The sequence below is a fragment of the Scomber scombrus genome, chromosome 13 (genome assembly GCF_963691925.1).
Source record: "Scomber scombrus chromosome 13, fScoSco1.1, whole genome shotgun sequence".
NCBI lineage: Eukaryota > Metazoa > Chordata > Actinopteri > Scombriformes > Scombridae > Scomber > Scomber scombrus.
In genome coordinates this window covers 13,460,564-13,484,779 of record NC_084982.1, presented here as the reverse complement: position 1 = coordinate 13,484,779, position 24,216 = coordinate 13,460,564, and the positions used below count along the sequence as shown (strand labels likewise).

Here is a 24,216-nt window from a genome sequence, read left to right as displayed (position 1 = left end):
TGTAAGTTATAACAGCCTATTACTGCTCCTGCAGAACTGGAGAATGACTGGTGAAAAAAAAACAAAAAAAAAAACATACTGTAAATTATGTAAACTTTCATATTTATGCAGTGCTGCAGAATCAGTAAGTGATACAATTAGTTCACGTGATTAGAACATTGTGTAATTATAGCCAAGTAACCTGATGAATAAAGAATGTTGCTACCCATAATTCTTTGGTTGTTATTCCTGCCGCAAGCGAGAGTAACCATTAATAATAATATTGGTGATCTACCACATAACACACACAGAACTTTATCTTCCAGAAGACTGACTGACAGCCACTTTATATGGTACGTGCCTGGTGTAAAGTAGGCCGCAAATAAATGTAAAGCATCTAGATGATATCAAATCAACTTTTAATAAGTGATACCCATAGAAAAGCAAATAAGACAAAACTAATTATATTACACTACTTGCCAGTTTCAAATATTTTCTTCTCTCTTTTTATTCTTGTACGCAATACAGACAAATCTGAAGACAGTACGCATAACATAAAAACTGTAAAATATTCCGAATCACAGCTGAGGACGTCCTCTGTCATTTCTATGTGAGCGCATCTTTCTTTGTGTCTCATCAAAGGAGAGCACAGGAGCGTGTCTGTGCTGTTCTCATGTTTAGGCCTTGGTCTCTTTGTACTTCTGAAGTAAGAATTCATTATGCTTAAGCAACAAGAAAGCTGCTAATGAAGATTTTATAATTGATTAAAAAAAACTGCGACATCAGCATATGCATAAATTACTATAGTTAAAAGGGAAGGACCTAACATAAGGTGAAACTGGAAAAAAAAGCTGTACATTCTGTTGTAGGCAGAGGGCCAACACAGAATTTTAAAATGCATGTTGATTTTATCAGACTGAATATTGTTTACATGTCTGCGTGGAATTTGGTCCTATCACTGGCACCAAAAGTTAGTGATAGAAAATGTCTAGAATAGTTTAATCTGCATCTGTCTCTATGTTAAACACACAGTTATCATGTGCTGGTGTTTGGAGAATACCTGCATATTCTGGGAATATTAGGGATTTGTACAAGTGTGAGTCATCCACATTCACAGTAACTGCATCTGCTCAGTGTCTTCAAGAATTATGGAAATATGTGTATAATAGAAAAACTATGCCAAACTTGGCACAGATATGTAGGATATAAGTTACTGAATATCAACAATAAGATTAACAACTTTATCCAGTTTTATTCACATTTACTGAATATGTTTGAACTAGCAGGGGACGGGGTGAAGTGTTGTATTAGCTTTGTGATGAGCTGTGTTTTTCTCTTCCTTATTGTATGTGTAATTTGTTACCTAAAACTAGGTTATGCTGCATATGACTGTGCTTACAGGAATGAATGAAGTTGCATTGAACTGAATGGCCTTACGAATCCAGGGACGCCTGACAGTTTAGCAGTTTGGAGACAGAATTACAATGGCCTTATTCTACAAAACCGAGCTGTTTCTTGCTTGACCCATGGCCAAACTTTTCACTGAAATCCATTCTGCAGTATTTGAGATATCTCGCTATTGACAGACTAACAAGACTTTGAATAACTAAAAATAAATGTGAGGGTTGGTACTGAATACTGATTTATCATTAATGGGGTGGCTGTGGACTTTGAGTGAACTTATCAAAGATCTGCATTATACATGTTCCGCCAAAGTGATACATTGCTCTAAGTAAGTCAGTGTGAGGACAATGATGGAAACCACAAATTCAAAAGCTGACCGTTAACTGTCTCCAAAATCCTACATGTGCAAGGTCTATAGACAGAAGAAAACACTGTTGTAAATCAGCTGACAAATCGTTTCTCTCTTCTTAAGACAAGCCAGACACTGTCAACCATCACAGCATCACATTATGCAACAAAGAGGATGATGATTAATGATAAATCAACCAACATCCAGTTTCCACCTCAGTGTTTCACTGTGTCAGCCACTGACAAAAGCCAGGCTTTGATTTGCCATACTTTCAGGGAAGCTGTAAATAATTAAAGCTATGACGAATAATTTGGGATAAATGAGAAGCTGAGATAGAATCAGTGGCTACTTGTTTGTCGAGCTCACACATTTTGAGCTATGAGAGGATGAGGTGTGAAAGCGTGGGTCGTCTTTCTGTTTTATGAATGGTAATTCCTCCATGAACGTGTCTGTGTTCTGGTTGAGTGACTTTGTGCTTAACTGGAAGATGCTTCTCCTCCGTTTCTCTGATGTGTGTCTGCAGGTCTTCAAAATATATTTTTATCATAATCATAATGGCATGACTAATTTGAATATTCTGTAACTGCAACATTGTCATGTTCACTATTTGCGTCTACAGGGAATGTGTTTTCCTATATGCAAATATTCTGATGATTAAACTAATATGATATTGATTACATTTATACATGGATAATTGGACCGCTCTTAAACATTGATTTATTAATGGAGCACAGGGTATGCTTCACTGCAAGGACTTCAGGCTGTATGTTTAATAATCAGTTTTCCTCAACTCAGACCTGCAACAGTAACAATAAAGCTGTGCTGCTGCTGCTGCTGTTGTTATTGTTGTTTTTTAATCTCAGTGACAGATGTCCTGGCAGCAGGATGGAAATTGATGGTATTATATGGCAGTGAAAAACTGAATAAAGTAAGCTACTCCAGTGGAAAGCAACATCAAAAGTTATACTATAATTGCCAACAATATTTTACCACTGCAAAAAAGCTCTGTATGTGATTTAGTCAGACCTTCTTTTATGCATTGGTAAAAAGAGTGCATTATTAAAACAAGCTCCTTTTTTTGTGCACATTGAATATAGCTTCCACACAGCAAACAATTAGCTGATGAACATGTAATTATCAGAAATAAGTCTAGCAGCTCTCCTTGGTACAGGTGTTTGTAATCACCTGAGAGGAAAACAACCTGCTCCACACGCTATATACATTCAGCAGATGAGGTAACACTGTGGCACTCTCAGCAAAGCAACTTAAAAGTCAGTACTTAGAGGTATGTTTCTCCAAAAAAGCCCCTGAAGAGAGCAGGCCTGCCTGCCTGCCTGCTCCACTTCTCTCCTGACTGACAGCACACTCCCAAGGAGCCGCGCCGCAGGACACGTACACTGATCCAGTCTGACACGCCTGACCTTTCCCGGGTTGCACGGCTGGCTCACCGTGCAGCCCGCCCTGCCCAGCTGAAAAGGCCACACAACTCCATGCAGGCATTGCCATTGCCACCCACCTCGGCCCACCTTAACTGCCATCTCAAGAGCTGGCAACGTAAAGGCCTGGGACTGCGGAGAGACAGCCACTCAATCTGAGAGGCTTTCAACCATAAAAAAAGGCATGCGATCTGAATTTGGCAGTGATATACGATTGTTATTCCCCATTGCACTCCATAGATGGAGAAAAGATATTTGTAAAAAGTGGATTATTGCATTGATTTTTTTTTTTTTACTTTGACCGTATATCGTTTAAAATCTTTTAATGAAGGCATTGCTCAAACACAAAATGATTATGAAGATGAAATTTGCATAATACTATTAGTCATCTCACTTTGTAAATGTGCCATGTGCAGCGTCTGGTTAGTGTGGGGGTCTAACATAATGTGTCTGCCAACAGTCTTGGTCGAGGCAGAGGCAGAATAATCTCAGAATAGATGCTGCGGGAGCCCACTAGAGAACAAGGGATGAGAGGTCTGTAAGTGCAGAATAGATGCTGCAGCTGTGAAATGAAGAGCTGTCGCATCCAGTGAGCACTTTTCTGAGTAAAGGAAACACTTGGCACAGCAGAAATAAATCATGTGTTCATGTTCTTGTACTTCGGTGTATGATTATATCATTCAAAACGGAGAAGGAAACTCTCCACAGTTCAAAAATCCAGCTTGTGCTACAAAGACTTTTTTCTTTTCTTATATGCACATGTTCAGGTATGTTTGAGAATATAAATCTGACTGATAGTTTTAATGTGTCTTTTAATGAATAAGCTAATCTCTAATGCAATTGAAAGAAGCAATGACTGCAATAACAATAAGCACATTGAATAAAGTGCACGTCTATTCTGCTGAGTGAACACACACACACACATATACAGGGACTTGTTCATTACAATGTTCCAGTTTAGTAATTGTACTGAATCTATATTACATTAGTACAATTGCAAATGTCTTTTCTACTGCAGTTACAAAACAAAATATTGGGGAGATAATGCATTTTAAATTAACTGCTTCTACTTTACGTTTCCTCTCCGATAACTTCTGTGCAAATACCAAACCGAACATATTGTGAGATAAGGTGGCATCAATGCAAAGTCTATGTGGTACAACAGTAGTGTGGTGGTTATGTAAACCAATAAGAACACCTCAAATGGACAAAGACACATTACACTAAGGGCCTGATTTACTAAGATCACAAATAAAGGGTGCTAAATTGCATGTGAACTGCAACAGATTGCACGTTTATTTAGTGTGTGTTTTGCGGCTGATCTATATAACTGCGCAAATGACAACAGGGTGGAGACAGCAGTATTTAAATGAGAGTTTTGCGTGTCTTAATGGACAATGGAGTTTGGACGAGCAGAAAGCCTGCAAGTTCAAAATGAAGCCTGATCACATGGAATTAGAGGTTCTAGTGGAGCAAAGAAATATTACCACAAAGAAACGCTATATGGGAGAATATTTGTGACAATGTCAATTCTGTTAATAAAACCAAAAATATTCCACTCTAAAAATATTAACACAGGTGGAAAAAAATCTGTTCTCTGCGTATTCTGTCATTGTGCCTCCGTCTCCTCCTCTCCACAGTAACAGAAGTCATCTGTGCGCAGCCGGTTAATACCTGCCCTTCAAAGGTATTATTTATAGACGCAGCTAGCGTCAGAAAAATTACCTTCGATTTTGGTAAATCACAATGCGCGTGCTAAATAACATATTTGCATTTTCTCCTCCCTGTATTTTGCACATTGGGGTAAAAACGACCCACGTTGCATATTCATGACAAACGTACTAAATGGACATCTGAAAGACGCAAACCTCAAGGCGCCACGTTAGTATATCAGCTTGCATATTTTTTTGCGGTTGTTGTCAAGTTTGCACACTAAATGGAAGCACACTAAATGCCAATGAAAGAAATCCGCCACTTGCCCTTCAATTTATCCATATAGTAGTATCCTGATTAAGAGGTTTCGGATTGGGTGGGCATATCAGGAATAACATTAGACTGGTTTACATCTTATCTCACTGACAGAAGCTTTGTTTCTGGACCCTCTCCACTGTCTTGTGGTGTCCCCCAAGGCTTGGGTCTGGGGCCTTTCTCATTCTCTTTCTATTGACTGCCCTGGGACAGATCATAAACAGGTATAACATGCCTTATCATTTATTTGCAGATGATATCCAACTCGACTTTTCATTTAAATCTACCCTTTTAGGTTATATAGGTTGTTGCTCCAGAAAAGATTAACCCCATTATTCTGCAAAGTATCAGTCCTCTTTCCTCTACTGCCACTTCAACCAGTATAATTTAGGGGTAATATTTGATCACTACCACAATACAATATGTACCATTTAACACCCATGTTAAGAAGCTGACCAGATCTTGTTTTCTCCACTTTTTTCCACAATAAATATTAAACGCAGAGCTTTAGCTTCACTTTTGGAACTAGAGATGCATATGCGTGCCTTTATCTCATCTGTCATCAACTACTGTAATTCACTATAGCATGTCTGCTCTTGATTGTCAACAGACAATCCAGAATGCTACCACAAGACCACGTACTGGGTCAAACAAACAATCTTATATTACCCCTATACTTTAATCTCTTTACTGGCTCCCTGTTGCGCATAGGGTCCATTTTTTACACTTACAGAGCTTTGCGCGGTCAGGCTTCTGTATATGTGGCTGATCTACTACACATTTACTCATCAGCTGGTTCTCTCAGGTCAAATATGCTAAACTTGCTGTCTGTCCCATACACCCGATTGAGCTTTTGAGGCCGTAGCCCCTAAACCACGCTTGCACCCTTATGGTCTGCTGATTCTAGGGACATAGCTGTTTAGACAGGTGTTTGGGTAACCAGCATGCACCAGATCAACATTTTATGTTTTTTTTAAATTGTATATTGTGCTTTGTCACTGTGTATTATTTTAGTTTTGCACTTTTTGTGTCTTGGTGTTCACTTAATCTATGTTTTCTTTCTTTTTTTGTATGCTGTTTTATACCTTGTTAAGCACTTTATGACTACAGTATGCTTATGCACTGTACAAATAAAATGTACTTACTTACTTATCTTTATGGATTCAAAGTGTGTGTGCTTTATTAAAACTCTCAGACAAAAGATGTGATTGGAGCTTTGATCTAGTGATAATTAAATACGCCTGGGTGCTAGAACATTTGGACTGTGCACTCATACAGTAAACAGCATCATTGAAACTGTGAAAGACGGTTTTGTGAATGGGTTCAGTACAATTGTCTTAATGGCACAGATAGGAGAATAACCTCAATGGTACAGCTAAGCAGGAAGAAGCTTATTGTGAGGGGCTGACATGAACAAAAAAGAACAAAGACAGCCAGACGAGTTATACATCGAGGGACATGTAAAGTAAAAAAATGTGTTAAATGTTGTGTGGGAAGTTTATACAATTACATAGGCTATTCCTTGGCCTCAAACACTTACGCAAACACACCCACAAGTCACTGATTGCTTGATGATTGGTTGCATTTATTTGCCTTCTTTACAATCAGAATTTTGTGGTGGTGGAATCTTGTCATGAAAGTCAAATGTGTAACTTACATCAATGAGAGAAATTGTTCTTAACTTCCAGACTAAACTATTCTCTGGGAGGGGGGGACCTGGGGGAGTACATATCCCGCCCTATGCCTATGCAAAGCAATAGGTAAGGCACATTTTATTTGTCACACACACATTATACAAGACAATGGCAGTGAAATGTGCCCACTCCTGCCCAAGCATGCAAAATATATAAATGAGCAAAACTGATTATCCATCAATGCAACCTAGTAGCCTATACTTAGAAAAGATGAAATTGTAGACCTAGATAAAATGACGAACAATAAAAGTTCAAGTGTCGGAGCAACAACATAAACCAAACCATACTAAAAAATAACAGGATGAACTATTGCGCAAACAGTGCCGTAGGTTATGCACACTTGCACAAGGATAAAAGTTATATTTGAATGAATCGTGGGGTTCGGGGGACCACAGAGCATGTGGTTTGCCTGTTTTATTCACTCACACACTCACACACGCATACTGAATCAAACACATACCTTCTATTCCTCTCGGCCTCCTTCTTATCCATAATGCCAGGTACACAGTTCGTCAGCTCGGTCCAGTCTGCGTGCAGTCCGCAGCTCCAGCCGGTAGAGAACCGGGAGAAGAGCCACGACTCTTCCTTCCCTGGCCGATGACATGTGCATTTCTTCTGCCCTGGCTTGCAGTCGCACGGCTGCTCCAAGCGAATATTCCTCACCAAGTGCCTCCCAAAAGTGGTTCCCCCGGTCTTCTGGATGTGCAGAAACACTATCACGTCGTCCCCTTTAATGTTGAACTCCACGTGTCTGTCAAGGTCTCTCTCGGTGAAGTTGAATTTGGACGGCAGTTTTGGAGGGCTGTCGTCCTCCAGGTCCTGATCTCTGTAAAAATCATCGCTGTCCTGGTACGGAGTGGAAAGTAGACTTACCCCTTTTAATTTCTCCCCAGTCTTAAAGTGGCACGAATTGCTTCCAGCGGGACATATATACTGGTAACCTATCATAACAAAAAGGACAGCTAAAATAGGAACCAAGATGAGCTTACTGGATTTATCATCCATCATATCAAGATAGTGTCTTCATTTCATTACTGTGAATAATAAGCACCCACGGGGGTTGTGTAGGAATCAATATTCCTCCATGCCTCAGGTGGACTAAAGGTGTCTTTTATTCAGGCTGAGTGCCACATGTTGATCAGATAACACTCTCCACAGACACATCATCTGGACAGCAGGAAAAGTCCACCTTTCTGTTTCTAAAATGCTGCACTGTTTCGTTTCTGAAATGTGACGCCGTCCGCACTGCGCTGCAAATCTCGTCCAAAGTCAAGAATCATGGCATTCAAATGTTTGGGCTGCCCAACTTCTAAAGCCGGTATAAAGCTGCATCCGCGCCGACGACTCCCATGCCTGGATGCCAAGTTGAAAATGAGGCAGCCGATGAGTTTTTAGTGCCCCCCCCCCCCCCCCCTACCTCCTCTCTCTCTGTCGCTCTCTGTCTTGTTGATCCCTGTCTAAATCGCAGCGGGGTTCATTTCGGTGATACACTTATTTCAGCAAAAATCGCGTGGCTCGGGCTGCTGGGCTGGATCCTCCTGGACCGGCAGCATCCTAGAACAGCATCCTTGGCAGGTTGAGGCAGTCTGACCGACTGTGCTGAAGCAGTGCTTTTTGAGAGGATGCTGCAGCTGCATCCGAGTCGACAAATAGTATGCGATATGCTCTAGAAGCGGTTGCGCTGGGAAAGCTCTTACATCCCATCCCGTCCATCCCCTAATCTTGTTTCACACAGTGCAAAGCCAGAAGCCCACACCGACACTGAACACGGAAAACATGGAGATTTACCCACATATAAATCTTCTAAATCTACTTCAACTTTTTGAGGCGCATTCATCAGCTTTGACCTTTGATGATTAAAGAGATAGCACTTCTCTTACAGCCTCGAGTTTCAAGTGTAATGATGCCAATTTAAACCCAATAGACAGTGTTATAAGCTATTACATGTAAAACAACATCACTCTTTCATTTATTTATTTGTATAGGATATGTGTGCAATTTTAGACTACAAACTTAATCTTTTATAACTGCTTCTTGTAATTAATTAAGTAGCTTTATTAGTGTTGCTTTTTTTTAAATTATTGATGTCATTCAATAAAATGTCGCAGTTAAAATTGGTATGAAATGGATAAAGCTTCACATGAACCTAAAAATTATAGACTTCCAAACATAGCCTTAAAGGGACAATCTACCTATTGTACAAATGGGGATCAGTTTGCTCTTAATGAGAAATGGCTGGAGCCCCTGGTGCATGGAGTTCAAAAGAAGTGAGCATTAACCAGACACCTATAAAAGATGCTATAGAGTTGAATTATGAAAATTGTAGGATCCAGTGTTGTTAATGCATTTACACTGTCTTTATTAGCAACACCTGTGCAATGTCATGCAATTCAATACAACAGCTCTGCCATAAATTCTACTTTTACAAAGTTACATTACACAGGTACTGGAGTGCATTATATTAAAGTGTTCTTAATATTTTGTCCACCACACAAATGCATTAATGCGCTCCAGTAAACCCGCCAGCACCTACTGCAATCTCTACAATAATAAACATAAAGTTGAACTATCTCCGCGTCTGCTACATCTTTTTTGACCATTCTTTTTCATTTATCTCTTGCAAATAGATTAACTGGAAGTCTGATACAAAATTGCTGGAGTAGCCCTTTAATTTTGACTAATGGATTGACGTACAGATATACAATAGCAGTCAAAACATTGTTGTGAAAGCACCGGTACTCATTTCTACAATGTGCAGTATCGATATTGAGATATTTGGTTAAAAATATTGATATTTGATTTTGTCCATATCATCCAGCCTTAACTGATACTGAATTTAAACATCAACATTAACAAAATCAATTATTGTTACTGTTTTTGTTATTAATTATTATTTCATTATTATTATGTTAACTTGTAACATTACATACGCAAGTTATGTAGGCTACATCTTAACATTAGCTTATCATACATATTTTGAAACAATGTAATCATTCAATATTTTATTAAGAGGAACTCATTGAGCTGTAAGCATGTGCTTACACTGTTTTACACTCACTCATTCATCACATTGATGTTCAGTGATCACTACGATTCAGTGTTTGGTGGCAAAATGTTTGAGCTGCAGCGTCAGTCTCTTTAGCTGGCCACCTCTGTGCCAGAATAAAATCACATTATGCCAACAGTTTTATTTAATTTTACACACATGTTTCATCTTTTCCGTGTATACAATGTGACAGACTGCGCCTAAAAACAATGACATGTGTCATGCTATATTTTTCTTTTTACGGTTGTTTCACACGCGAAAAACTGGCCGCGCGAGCCACTCTGGTCCGGTACACTGCAACCCCGGCAACCCGCTAGCTGTTAGCAGCTGCCCAAAATACCCAGAAAATACCTGTGTGAAGCGGTCAACACCAGTGACGGGGTGAGGGATATATTATTAGCAACACAGCAACCTACAGTAATGTTCTCATAAAATACACTGTTAACGCAGCGTGTTGATAGCGAGCGACCGTTATCGACTCGAACTGATGAGGATACGATAGTGTCTTTATCACGTCACGCTGTTTACTTTTAATATGCTGCTGCTAAGTTAACTTAGTGTGTTTTGTGTGACCCTGCTGGTTGGTCGGTAGTTTACTGTCATATAACATATCGACGTCGATTTTGTGACACTTTCCGCAACGTCGGATTTTGTTTTTCAGACGTGTGTACACACCGGTGTTGTGATGTGGTCAACATAGTAGTAACTACGTGGCACTGACTGGCACCTCTCAAAGGCGAACGCCAATTCATTTCCATGCCATGCCATGCCATGACATACCAAGCTATTCCATTCCATTTCATGCCATGCCATGACATACCATGCTATTCCATTCCATTCTTTTTAGTTAAATTCCATCCAGTGTCATCTTAGGCCGTTCCATTCCATTCAATTCACTTGGCTTCACATTGTCAGTTTGCTTGGCAGGGTTGCTAAAGCACAATGACGATTATGAAAGACAATGTTAAGAAATTAAATTAACAAAACAAAACAAAAAATGCGAGTGCCGCTGTCAGACTTTGCAATCAACACTGCTTCCCAAAACTGTCAATTCACTCATATGCAAAATCAGTGTACTAATCTGTGCAATATCAATATTTCCTATGTGCAGTATTGTGAATTCAACTGTTCAGTCTGTCTGTTTATTCATTTTTGCTTTTTTACTGTTAATTTATTTATTATACCTTGCAGTATATAAGTAATACAAGTAAGTAATATAAGTAATCAAGTTAGTATTGATACAGTTTCAGTGAGGCAATATGCAAAGCTATCAAAAATGATGCCAATGTTAATATACTGATGTTAGTGGGGGTAATACAACATATCCATTATTAAATAGATAGAAAAAACCCTACTGAGAATAACACAAAAGGGATGGCACAAGATAGCCATTAGTCTTGGTGGCAGTATGGTAAATAGAGTCATAGTTATGCATGTCTATCTGTCTATAGTCCAGTTTTTTAGACAGAGACTAAGACTATTCCTAGACTAAAGGAATAGGATTTGTGGAAATATCCATTGAGAAAAAACTGTAGTCCTGAACTTGATTTAATCCCTGCCTGGCAAATGGGACCTACATGCCTATGTCCTACTGGTTATCTCTTTAGTTGTTACAGGAAGTGACATGTTTAGCAACCAACATTGCACATTCTCTCTTTTCCCCAAGAATGACGGATAATTTCAACCTTTCTGTCATACTCTGTCTGACACTGCAGATTCATGCTACATTGGGATGATGAGGAATGTGGTTGTGATGTCACTGTTGCTGCTGAACATCCAGCATGTCCTAGCAGCACCCAAAGGCGTCGCTGCCAGTCTGAAGGCCAAGTGGAACATGACACCTTTTCTCCTGGAGACAAGGTATATATGACTCATCCCTCGGACATGCATATCTGGACACATCTGCTCAAACAGATTCACTTAGAAAATGTGGGCTTGACATCAAATTTTCATTTTTTTTTTTACGATAATTGTTCAGCTATATTTTTTGTAAATTTTATATCCTAGCATGAAAATCTAAAGGCTGTTGGAAAGCCCTCTGCATAATTCCAAGAATAAAGTTATGGCTACTGAATCATTTATCTTGAGTCTGAAAATATCACAATCAGCCTTAAAATACCCACCATGTGTACACTTTTAATCATAGAATGTAAACTCCCCCAAATTCGTCAAAAAAATAAAGATGACCTATTTTCCTAAAACATACATTTCTGGGGGGAAAAAAATGCTTCTTAGATTAATTTTTACCTGTCAAAATGACAGATTCTATCCCAGAAGTCAATGCAGTTCATCAAAAAACCCTTAAATGACTCATAATTGACTTTAATATCAGCCAAGCTTTCTAGAAGGATGTTTCAGTGTTTTCTTAATAGTGGAAATGTCTGTTTTAAAAAAAAGATGTTTTGCCACCCATCTATAGGCCTTTTTAACTGCAGAGATTTTTCACTTGTTATAGTAAGAAAAGTAGTAAGTAAATAGGCATGCACAATCCCAGGACCCTAAAAACTGAAGCAGCTAAATGTAAATTATTTGCACCTGTGCATTGCATACTGCGGCATGTCTTAATGTCATCCATAAAAATGTCTATTGTAACAGTATGATAACTTGTATATACTGTTTTCTATTTACAGTGTTACAAGAAATTTAGATCATTTTAGAGATGATTTTTAGTTTAAAAAAGTTCAGATTGTCATCAACGGCTGCTGTAAGCTGCTAATGTCTGTGTAATGCTATGTGAGTCTTCACAGCTGACATGATGGTGTTCAGACTGGAGACACTTTTTATACAATTATAAACATAATGTAGATTTATAATGTATATCTAAACGTTTGGCATTGTTTCTCACAACGCTGTGGTTACTGAATAATTTTTTTCTGTGCAGCGAGTTTATAGGGGAAGATGGAAATGAGAAATTCTGGCAGTTTGTAGACACTGTGAAAGAGCTCACTGTATACAAGCAAGGGGGTATGTTGTTTGAAACCAAGCCATTACATTGATTGTGCATAAAATAATAACACATTAAAAAATAAGTTTTGTTGCTCACTTCTAAAAAGCATCATTGTTACTAATGTTGTTGTGTCTCACAGAGTCCGTCCGCTCGTACTACAACTTGATCATAAAGAAGGCAGGACAGTTCCTCACCGATCTTCAAATAAATCTCCTCAAATTTTCCCTGGCCTTACGGTCCTACTCACCAGCTGTTCATGCATCCCAGCAGGTATGTTGTGATCAAAATAGTGTAAAGTCGACTATTATAATGCTTTCTCACTGACCTGGACATATTACTGTATGCGGGAGAGCATGGTCCATTTCCTGTTAGAGGTTTTAACTTTTGCTGTCTGAAATAATCCCTTACTCTTTCATTCACTACTGATAGTGAGCAGTAAATTCTGATGTGTTAGCAAAAAGGAGTGTAGATGCCATGGACACTTTTTTGTTTCATATGGACATATTTAGGCCATTATTTATTTCAATTAAATTCAAATGTATTTATATAGTGCCAGATCACAGCAGAAGTGATCTCAGGGCAGTTTTGGCATTGAGCAGGTCTAGACCGTTCTCTTTATTTTACAGAGATGCAACATTCCCCCATAAGCCAGCACTTGGCGACAGCAGCAAAGAAAAACTCCCCTTTAACAGGAAGAAACCTCAAGCAGAACCAGGCTCTAGGTGTGCAGCCATCTGCCTTGAATGGTTTGGAGAGAGAAATAGGGAAGGTGAGAGAGGAGAGAGAGGGACATAGAGAATTACCAATAACAACAATAATAATAATAACAGAAATATGACTAATAATAATAATACAAGGTATGTACGTCAAGCAGGACTACAGCAGCATGGGGTCCAGACCATTACACATGCAAGCTTGCAATTCCAAAACCATGATCCACAGGAACCTGTTAGACAAGAAAGCATAAAGTGCATACATTTACACACTCAATGGTGGACAGCATATACAGTGTATACGGTAGTGATTTTGGAAACTATGTCTGTGTTCAAACCCTAATCTTGACCGAGGGTGCTCTGCAGTCTTTACTTACATCTCAGCTGTTTTGGCTGTGTTGAAATGCTGCACATCAATAACTAATTTTCTCACAGCCGTGATTGTATTTGTCATTAGTTTCTCACAGAATTCAAATGTATAGGACAATTATCTTGAATTGATCCAGCGACACACAGAGTTGGCATTGGTGATCAAAATCGATTTAATTGCATTTTATATTACACTCAGATGCATTTATCAGCATGCTCATTGTGTAAAACCTTATATGCAAGATATTCCATATTCTGCTGTGACCCTTTATTCATCAATGTTTAATAATAAATGCCAAAACAGCTGATAACAGATTCATCTTAAGATTCATTCTGAAAGTAGTTTTCAACCATTTACACGTCTAACTAGTTGAGTGTCATTTCTTAAGCGCATTTATTCTACAGGGGAGTTTTAGGTAGCACAATCTCTGAATATGAAACAGGCAGAAATCGGAGAGGGACAATATCCTGCTCTTGCAAGAGGAAGAGATGTTCAGATTCATGATGAATTGGTAGGAGGAACGGTGGACAGAGAGGACAGGGAAGAGAGAGAGAAGCAAAATGTGCAGTGGATGTTCCAAGTGAGAACATTGCAGCAGGAACAAAAACATTTTTTGCCTACAGTGAGCAAATATGAGATGGGAGGCAGGTGAAATACTTTGGCCACACAGACAGGATTGTTTAAATAGAAAGTGTGTAACTGTACAAAGCTGCAACAGCTTATTTTACTATTAAGTTCATCCTGTAAGTATGTGGCATACTTGAACAGTACATCTCTCTTAATTCAAACTGGTGTTTATATGATAAAAGTTTAATAGATACTCACATAGGTTGGCTTTACATGACATTTGACTTTACTATTAGGTGAAAGTAAAGTCTGAATGAGAAATGACATGAAGAAATACATTTTCACTGCATGCTGTATTCCCAATTCGTCATTGTTTTGTATTGATTTTTAGTAATGATAGAGAGAAATTTCATTTTGTTGATAGTGATGCACTGGCTGATGAATTTCTTTCATTTTAAAATCTGTTCAACATTTAGGTGAATAACGGCCCCTGTGGGGGAAATGAAATGTTATACAGCACAATATAAATTGGTGTGGTAGTTGCACTTGTTCTTTGCCTCTTAAAAGTGTTTGCTCAAACAATATTATGACCAACAAAGTTAAAACCCAGAGAATATTCAGAATAATTGAGTCAGGTAACTGATTAACTTTGGTTAACTTTGGTTCAAGCCTGGAGAGGTGTGGGGGGGTGATGCTGGATTTTGGGGTAGTTTTTATTGTGCAAAGCACTTTTTGCTACATTACATTTGTATGAAATGTGCTGTACAAATAGATATAGTGTGATAGTGTTATGTTGTAGTTAGTGTATTATAAAACATGTCTGTCCTGACTGCTCTTAATAGATAGCCAGTGATGAGCCTCCACCCGAGGCTTGTCCTGCCTTTGTTTCCATCCATGGTCAACATAGCTGCAGTAGGAAGGACATCAAGAAGCTCCTGAAGGCAGCTGCAGGCAGGTAACTCAGAACGAGACCGTCTTCTCCTCTGTGGATTAACTAGAAGTTTTTTTCAAAGTTAATTCACTGTTGGAATCTCAGCCTTCAATGCTCTCGCTGGCAGCATTTTGCCTGTGATGAACATAGAAATGTTGTTGATAGCAAATATTTTATCTCTGAAAATGAACATTTCCAAATGCTTGCAGGCCAAAACCATATTTATACAAGAATGATCATACATATCCAGGAGTCAATAAAACAGACGTGCCAGTTGTGATCCTTTATGCTGAGATTGGAACGAAGAAGTTCACCTCCTTTCATAAAGTGCTGTCAGAGAAGGCTGAAGATGGCACGCTTATATATGTACTGCGGCATTTTGTAGCGGTGAGTAATAATGATTTAAATGATGTTTTACTGACCAAATGCCATTTAAATAATAATGTGGTTTGCTTTTCTACTCTGTTAAGTTTTAAAATGTTAAAACTGGCAATACTCTATATATTTCTTATTATGAACAAAACCCATGAACAGATGAAAACCAACAACAAATCTATCCAACTGACAAGTATTGCCTGTGCATCCAGAGCTTTATATAACCTATTTCCTCTGTGCCGTCCCATCCCAATGACATCCGCTGTTGTCAAAAAACAAATAAAAACACGCAACTGAGCCACACTGTTGCACTGAGTGACATGTTCTTCCTGTAAAATGAACACGAGGCACCAAAGTTTATTTTGAGTCAGTCCCATACACACCATCCTATTGCCGTAAATACTCACTGGTAAAACAAATGTGTATTAATCTGTGGCTGAAAAAAGAACCTAACAAATGCACTGTGTACTTGGTTTCATAACATTTGCTAAAGCTTTGCTAAAATCCACAGTGCCCAACTGTTTGAGGAAATTGATAAAAAATGTGAATTTGTGACCTGTTTTCAAAGATTTATGTCTTCAGCGGGATTGAATGGGTTTGTGACTGAATGCCAGAGACAGGGGAAGAAAGTCGGAACGTATTGAGAGACAGACTAATACTATGCTGGTTTTGGTCTTTTTATGGGACGTTTTGACAGCAAGAAAAATCAAGAATAACATTAGCCACACCCTTTAACAAGTTTTAGAAAATTAATGCTATAGATTTCATTTGACAATTAAGTGAAACATACAATTTTATGATTTTCATGCCACAGTATCAGCTTTCTTCTTTACACAAATGATGACTCTATTACAGTGTTTCAACAGTGAAATATTATTCCTTTTAGTCTAATTGAGAGAAGTACGAATAGTAATTTTCACATCTGTCACTTTCTCAATTGTGTAGTCTATTAAATGACAGAAGTAAGCTGACATATTCAAATTGCTAGTTTTGTGTGACCAACAATCCCAAAGATATTCAATTTACAATCATAAAAGACTGTAAAAACAGCAAATCCTTACACTTGAGAACCAGGAACCAATGAATGTTTGTCATTGTTGCATTGTTGAATAATTGACTGAGCAGACCATACTGCATTAATGAACAGTGTTCAAGAGAAGAATGAACACATACCTGTGAAAAACTGAAAATCTGTGATAACAGCTAAACCAAAACTAATTAGAAGGAATGTTCACATATCATTTTGCCATAAAGTAAGTGTGTATAGGAGAAAAGATCTTCCCTGGGACTGTTCTAAAATGCAGTGTTGATGGTTGTAATCACTTTAGTTCTGACAGTAACATGAACATAACTCACTGTTTTACATCTAAGCCATTAGTCATTCTGCTTTTTGCTGCTGCAGAATCCAAAGCCTCTGAAGATGCTTTTATCTGGGTATGGTGTGGAGTTGGCTATCAAAAGCACAGAATACAAAGCTGTGGATGACACCAAAGTAAAAGGTCAGTTGGTGACTTCTAAAATATTCTGTGCTGGACCCTGCTGTGTCCAAAGCAATAAAACACTAATCTTTTGCTTTTGCTTTGTAGATTCAAAGACAGTCCTAAATCCTGAGGATGATGATAATGACGATTTCCAAGGATTCCTTTTTGGGAAATTAAAGTAAGTTGCTAAACTGTAACATGTTAATTGCCATACAGGTTGTTTTTGATCTCCTGTATCCTCTGTTATTGCTGCTGGGCATCTTGTGCTCTGACTGTGCTTTGTGTGAGTTGATAGATAAAGATAGATAGATAAAAAGAAATCCGAGCGGTATTATATATGTTTGCTCTTTTTTTCCACCTCTCTTGAGGAAATCTCACCCTGAACTCCAGGAGCAACTCGTTGAGCTTCGTAAACATCTCCAGGAGAGCACCAATGACATGGCGCCTCTCAAAGTGTGGGAACTGCAAGGTGCCAGTTTTCTGTTGTTTAATGATTGCAAAAAAATTGATTTAATCAGTACAACTTAATGTTATATGACTGTAATGTGTAATTTTGTTTATTTGTTTTGGCTTTGAACTTTAGTTTAGTATATTTGTGGCTTACAGTGCTTTAATTTTGTACTGTCAGCAAGTCGGGGTGTAAACGAATATGAATACATTATTCATATGTGCATAAAAAATGTGCTCTGAACATATATGAAAAACCATCTTAACGTTTGCAGAGTGCAGTAATATCTATTTTATTATTTTTCCTCCCATTACATACAGAACCTCATACATTTTGCAGCAGACCCAGTGCCACCCAGACCAATTACACACCAATGCTCAGCTCTATTTAGACTTTATTTAGCTTTATTTATAAATCTTGCTTTATGATTTGATTAATTCAGGTACATAGTTAAAATTTCATATCACATGTATTTTGTTGGCAGTGAAACTTATGGATATATGCGTGAGGAGTATAAATGAAAACAACTGAATGCAAAAAAAACCTTTTTTTAAACAGTTTGTTATACACCACTTCCAGTGTAAATCCAAATATAGCTATTTTAACATACACAGATACAGCAACAATTAGTCGCATTGGCTTACACCCCGATTAGCACCTGCTAAACTGATAATTGAGTACAACATAAGTGAATATTTGTTCCTGTTTTTAACAACAGTTGTGAAATGTTACCACAGCCAGTAATACTGTGTTATAGTTGGGTAAACCTCTCTTTTGATTTGCTTGCACGGATTTGTTTTGTCTAAAGTTTAGACAAAGTTAGACTATGTTTAGACTCTAAACATAGTCTAACTTTGTAGATGTATAAATGTTTTTGATTTCATCATTTGATCTCTCTGCAGATCTTAGCTTCCAAGCAGGTGCCAGAATCTTGTCCGTGCCAAAGTTTGATGCTCTGAAGCTCATGCGAGATATCAGTCAGAACTTTCCAAGCAAAGCCAGGTTCGAAAATTTATCTTATTTCCTCTTTTTGACCCATTTGATAACATTCAAGTGATGCTTTTTTTACTGAGCCTACTCAGTGTCCCAATGTGTAAAACCGTCCTCAAACATGCTTTTATTAAAGTTCACCTCAGATGTGCTCTTTTAAACCCCTTTGTTTGAGCATGATTAGTCTTCCTTCCACCTAGATATTAGCTCCACAATAAATTCACCTTTAATGCACAGTTCTAATCAGTTTTAGTTTTTTTAGTTTTTTTATGTCTGTTTGTTTTGGCTCGGGCAGCTTGTAATAACAGCAAAAACTGCTGAGTAAGAGTCGGGTGTTTACAGGGAATTGACTGTAAATGTACCATCTTGTGGGCCCATGGGTTTTTGGAGATTAAAACTGGCATTTTACTGCTGACTGGGGATGTGGTAAAAGCTGATGGTGACTGTACATGTTTTACTGTTCCCACAGATCACTGACAAGAGTGGCTGTAAAGCAGGAAATGAGAAAAGAAATTGAGGAGAACCAAAAGGTGCGATATCATATGCAGTGTCCCACATGACAGCGCAAAGGGGTTTTGTTTGATAGCACAATTAAGACAGAAATGCACACATTTTATTTCAGAGAATGAGTTTCTAATCTGTATCTGAAATAACTTCCGTATGACCATCAGTCAAGACATTTTATTCGTACTTTTCTCCTTGTCTCTGTGCATCTTTTGTACTAACTGCTGTAGTCTCTTGACACCTTTTCTATATGAAAGATCAGACATTTAAAGTAGAATTTAGGGGATTTCGGCAGTCGACTAACACTTTTTTCTTGCAGCATCTCAGTGAGACCATTGGCGTTCACCCGGGAGACGGGGAGCTCTTCATCAATGGACTGCACATTGATTTGGACACTCACAACCCTTTCAGGTGGGGACACATCAGGAGGGAGTAGTAGTCTGCTTGTGCTCTCCCCAGGAAGCCTCAGACCCATGCATTAGCTCAGTTATCCTTTTCAATAAGATCAGAGTTTGCTGCATTTTGAAGCCACTGCCACACAACTACGGTGTATAAAAAACTAACCTGTGATTTTGTATTTATAGCATTTTGGACATCCTCAGAGGAGAAGCCAGGGTCTTGGAGGGTCTTCATAACCTTGGCATTAAAGGAGAACATCAGGGCATGCTGCTGAGATTACCTGTAAACCTTGTAGATGACAGCTATGCTCTAGATATCAGACATCCATCTATAATGGTGAGTTCTGTCCAAAAGCATTATTTTACTGGCGAGTTATTTTTTCTTTGTGTACTCACACCAGGGTGTGAATTAGTGGATCAGTCATCGGGCTATTGCGAGTCTATCGTGAGCCTGCCAAAAACCTCAGTTATTAACTGGGAAGTTGGCCAAGAAAAACTATCAAATTAAAAACTTGCAATTTTTCATTTTAGCACCTCGGGCTATTTTAATATTCAAGGTACTAAAAAAAGCCAAAGAAATGAAGATATTAAAGCTGTCCTCAGAAGGAGAGATAATCATAGTGTGTCAAATGTTTGCACTGTTGGGAGCCTTTTGAGTTGCAAAGAGAGAGACCGTGGGCCACAAATTATGGATAATTTTGCAGCTGTGATTTTGGTCATTCATCATAAAAAACTATACGTGATAACTTTGTCTGATGTTGAACAGTTCAGCTTTATAATTACTGAACATGTGAAAAAGGAAATGTAATCAAAATATATGAATCACCATTTTACCAGTCAGAGGGCCTGATTTACTAAGTTCCCAAATAAAGGTTACTAAATTGCATTCACAGTGCAATAGATTGTGCGTTTAGTTTGCGTGCATTTTTTGGGTTATCTACTAAGAATAACTGCGTAAATGAAAACAGGTGAAACAGGGTGGAGACAGCAGTGTTTAAATGAGGGTTTTGCGTGTCTTAATGGAGAGTTTGGACGAGCAGAAAGCTGCAAGCGCAAAATGAAATGTGATCAGGTTCTAGTGGAAGAGGTTAACAAATATATTGAGTTATGACAAAAACAAATATTACCAGAAAAACCGACATATGGGAGAGTATTCGTGACAAAGTCAATGTTGTTAGTAAAACCAAAAATATTCCACGGGTGGAAAAAAATCCATTATGTGCGTTTCTGTCATTGTGCCTCCGTCTCCTCCTCTCCATAGTGACAAAAGTCATCTGTGCCCAGTGAGCAGCCGGTTAATACCATAGACCAGTGGTCTCCAACCCTGCTCCTGGAGAGCTACTGCCCTGCATGTTTTAGGTATCTCCTCACTCTAACACACCTGATTCTAATAATCAACTCGTTATCAAGCCCTTTGACGAGCCTCAGCTGCTTGATAACGAGTTAGAGTGAGGAGATACCTAAAACTTGCAGGGCAGTAGCTCTCCAGGAGCAGGGTTGGAGACCACTGCCATAGACTGTATATGGTTAATACCTGCCCTTCAAAGGTATTATTTATAGACGCAGTTACCGCAGCAACATTTTTATCAGCAAAATGACTTTCAGGTTTGGTAAATCACAATGCGTGTGCTAAATAACATATTTACATTTTCTCCTCCCTGTATTTTGCACACTGGGGTTAAAACGCCCCACATTGCATATTCATTATGGCAAACGTACTAAATGGACAGTGCGTACTATCTTGCACCGTCGAAAGACGCAAGCCTCAGTGCGCCGTGTTAGTAGATCAGCTTGCACATTTTTGATGTCAAGTGATGTCAAGTTTGCACACGTTTTTACACACGCAAAACTTTAGTAAATCAGGCCCATAATGCCATCATTTTCTCACAATCCTAATTTTTTCATGTGCTTTACAGTGGGTAAATGACATTGAGAATGACATGATGTACCACAGCTGGCCAACAGGTCTACAGGAGCTCCTGAGAGCCACCTTTCCTGGAGTCATTCGGCAGATCCGACGCAATTTCTTTAACCTGGTGAGTCTCCAAAATGACATCTTGGTATCATCTTTGACCAGCAATTCACTAAACTCAAGAAATTCAACTAAGAATATTGCAAAAATTGTTTAAATCGTGTCTTCGGTGAATCTCAAACTTTTAATTCACCCTTTCATCTTTTCCAGTTTTTTTTAGTTTGGTCTGTTTGTATGTGAAGCACTGAGTACCACTGTGTTTTAAGAAGTTCTATATAAATAAAACTTTACTTACTTACATGATCAAACGTCTCCTCTTGGATGACTGAACATATCTGCAGGAGATTACCAGGGCTGTATCAGCCATGCGAAAATATACTGTCCCAGGTGTATTGGAGGAGAGGACATGAGGTGTGATGTTGATGAGAACTCGTGGCCAAATGCAGAAGACAGGGTTGACTAGCACCGCTTTATATCTATATCTGTACCTATCATATTCATGTATTTTTTGTGAACATATACACTTTTATTTTGCATTAAAATAAGGACTGAGCATATTGCAGCATTTCTGAACAATTTCTGCAACATATTATGCTATAAGGCAGCACAGACCATGCAGTAAAGAGGAGACATTTTTTAATTGTAGAAAAAAAGCTACTCGATAATGATAGAGAATATTGATTGGGGCAGTGGTGGTCTAAAGTTTAGAGAACATTTACCCCAACTACTACAGTAGAGCTGCTCAGTGGCCAGCAGATTAGACTGTGGTTGTGAGGCTGTATCAATGTGATCCTGCAAAAGAAAGACTTCCTCTCAGTGAAACTTCACTAATTAAATTGTGTTTTTTATAGTAATTGTGTTATGAGTCACAAAGTTTTCTTGTTGGCAGTGAAATGTCATAAGAGTTGATTCTGAGGTGTTGATGAAGTGTTTAGTAACATTAGTGCCTTTTGAGTGTGAGAATAACTGAGAGAGAGCTGCGAGAAGAGATTTGAAATGAATTATAGAGAAAGTATAGAGAAATACTTGTAACCAAAACATATGAAGGCCATATGCAGTGTTTTCAGTAAGTAGTCAGACTAACTCACAAAAAAAGAGAGAATACACAGTACATTTTGAATAATTAATATGCCTTTGATTTGAAACTGTCTGGGAGTCTTCTTTTCTTTTTTTTTTTAAATCTTCTTTTCTTTATCAAAAATCTATCAGTAATGTGTTTGTAAATGCTTCTTGACTCAGGTTTGATAACAGCTCCTTTGTTGTTAGGTAATGTTCCTAGATCCAGTACAGGAGGAAAGTGTTGAGCTGGTGAAACTAGCAGAGCTTTTCTACAAGCATAAGATTCCCCTGAGGTGGGTGCTGTTATTGCTCACACCTCTACAGCTGTTTATATGGTCCACTTTTAACATTTATAATCTTTACAAGGCAGTGATTTTCATTTCACCTGCAAATTGAATACTTGTTTTTTGCCCATTTTCTGTAGAATTGGATTTGTGTTTGTTGTCAACACCAAAGATGAGATTGATGGCTTCTCAGATGCGGGGGTTGGATTTTACCGACTGCTGAATTACATTGCAGACGAGTACGATGTATCCCAGGCTCTGATGTCTATGGTCTCGGTAAGCATATGACACATATAAATCTCTGTTGTTTTAGCAGGCACTTCTTGAAGAATGACTAAAGCACACTCCTTGCCATCTCCTATCTCTTTGTGCCTCAGAAATCAGTTGTTTTACTGTGTCGAGTGTTATTTTGCCTCTGGCATCAGCTCTCTCACATAGAGTCAAAAATTATTGACAGTGGCAGGGATTTGAAGACAGTGATGATCTGACTTGCCACCCTCTCTCTTGCAGCTGTACAACAAAGTAAATGTAGGAGAGACGCTGTCTGTTGATACAATCTCTGCTTACCTGAAGAGAAAATTCCCTAAAGCCAATGCTGAAAGGATTCTAGGTGTTGAGTCAGAGTATGATGATAAAAGAAAGGTAAGGAAATTAAATAGTTTCTACTTTCTGTTTTGTGTTTCTTTGGAAGCAATTATTTCTTATTTATTTACAATAAATATGTAAAATAAAGCGACATCAATATCTGTGCACTCCAGGACGGTGCCCTGTTCTACAAAAAGAGTGGCGTGGGTGCGCTACCTCTGGCTTTATTTAACGGAGTCCCTCTGAGCCCAGATGAGATGGATCCAGAGGAGCTGGAGACCATACTCCTGCAGCACATAATGGACAGCACCACTACCTTCCAGAGAGCTGTTTTTATGGTATAACATGACTGTGTAGAAAGGTCTTTATATTCAACCTCCCCACTGTTCCCACTAGTTCCTTTTTTTGTGCCATGGAGTCGAACATTTCGATTAATACACGAAACACGAGTGAATAGAAGCAAACAAAAATTCAAGATTTGAACTAATGACAGTCTTCTTCATTTTTCAGTGTGCATACAAGTAATATTTCAATGAGTTAGGGGTTAATGTTGATGTTCTTTGAAAAGTAAAGTAAAGAATCATCCGCAATATCATAAATAGCTATTTACTATGAAGTGTATGAAATGTTAAGATGTTTGCACTTCAAATCATGTTATTTGTTCATATGTAGAGCGTACCAAAGATCCAGTATGTCCTCATGGATGAATGTACTCG

At 38.4% G+C, this 24,216-nt stretch overlaps 2 protein-coding genes across 3 annotated transcripts in view; one reads left to right on the top strand and one right to left on the bottom strand.

Moving 5' to 3' along the window:
- Positions 1–7,838, bottom strand: part of hs6st3b (heparan sulfate 6-O-sulfotransferase 3b) — a 60,705-nt gene extending 52,867 nt beyond the window's left edge. Inside the window, exon 1 of one of the 2 annotated variants that reach the window (XM_062431805.1) lies at positions 7,291–7,838. In XM_062431805.1, coding sequence (XP_062287789.1) covers positions 7,291–7,838 — 548 coding nt within the window. The remainder of the gene's footprint in view (positions 1–7,290) is intronic. The other variant, XM_062431804.1, reaches the window with a different exon arrangement.
- A 2,330-nt stretch (positions 7,839–10,168) lies between these two features.
- uggt2 (UDP-glucose glycoprotein glucosyltransferase 2) overlaps positions 10,169–24,216 on the top strand; it is a 39,227-nt gene continuing 25,179 nt past the window's right edge. The window contains exons 1-18 of the mRNA XM_062432427.1: positions 10,169–10,257; positions 11,592–11,736; positions 12,758–12,840; positions 12,963–13,093; positions 15,316–15,428; positions 15,614–15,791; positions 17,182–17,278; positions 17,366–17,438; positions 17,629–17,729; positions 18,611–18,710; positions 19,168–19,228; positions 19,522–19,613; positions 19,787–19,937; positions 21,517–21,636; positions 22,839–22,924; positions 23,056–23,191; positions 23,426–23,557; positions 23,674–23,838. Coding sequence (XP_062288411.1) covers positions 11,609–11,736; positions 12,758–12,840; positions 12,963–13,093; positions 15,316–15,428; positions 15,614–15,791; positions 17,182–17,278; positions 17,366–17,438; positions 17,629–17,729; positions 18,611–18,710; positions 19,168–19,228; positions 19,522–19,613; positions 19,787–19,937; positions 21,517–21,636; positions 22,839–22,924; positions 23,056–23,191; positions 23,426–23,557; positions 23,674–23,838 — 1,947 coding nt within the window. The 5' untranslated portion in view covers positions 10,169–10,257; positions 11,592–11,608. The remainder of the gene's footprint in view (positions 10,258–11,591; positions 11,737–12,757; positions 12,841–12,962; positions 13,094–15,315; positions 15,429–15,613; positions 15,792–17,181; positions 17,279–17,365; positions 17,439–17,628; positions 17,730–18,610; positions 18,711–19,167; positions 19,229–19,521; positions 19,614–19,786; positions 19,938–21,516; positions 21,637–22,838; positions 22,925–23,055; positions 23,192–23,425; positions 23,558–23,673; positions 23,839–24,216) is intronic.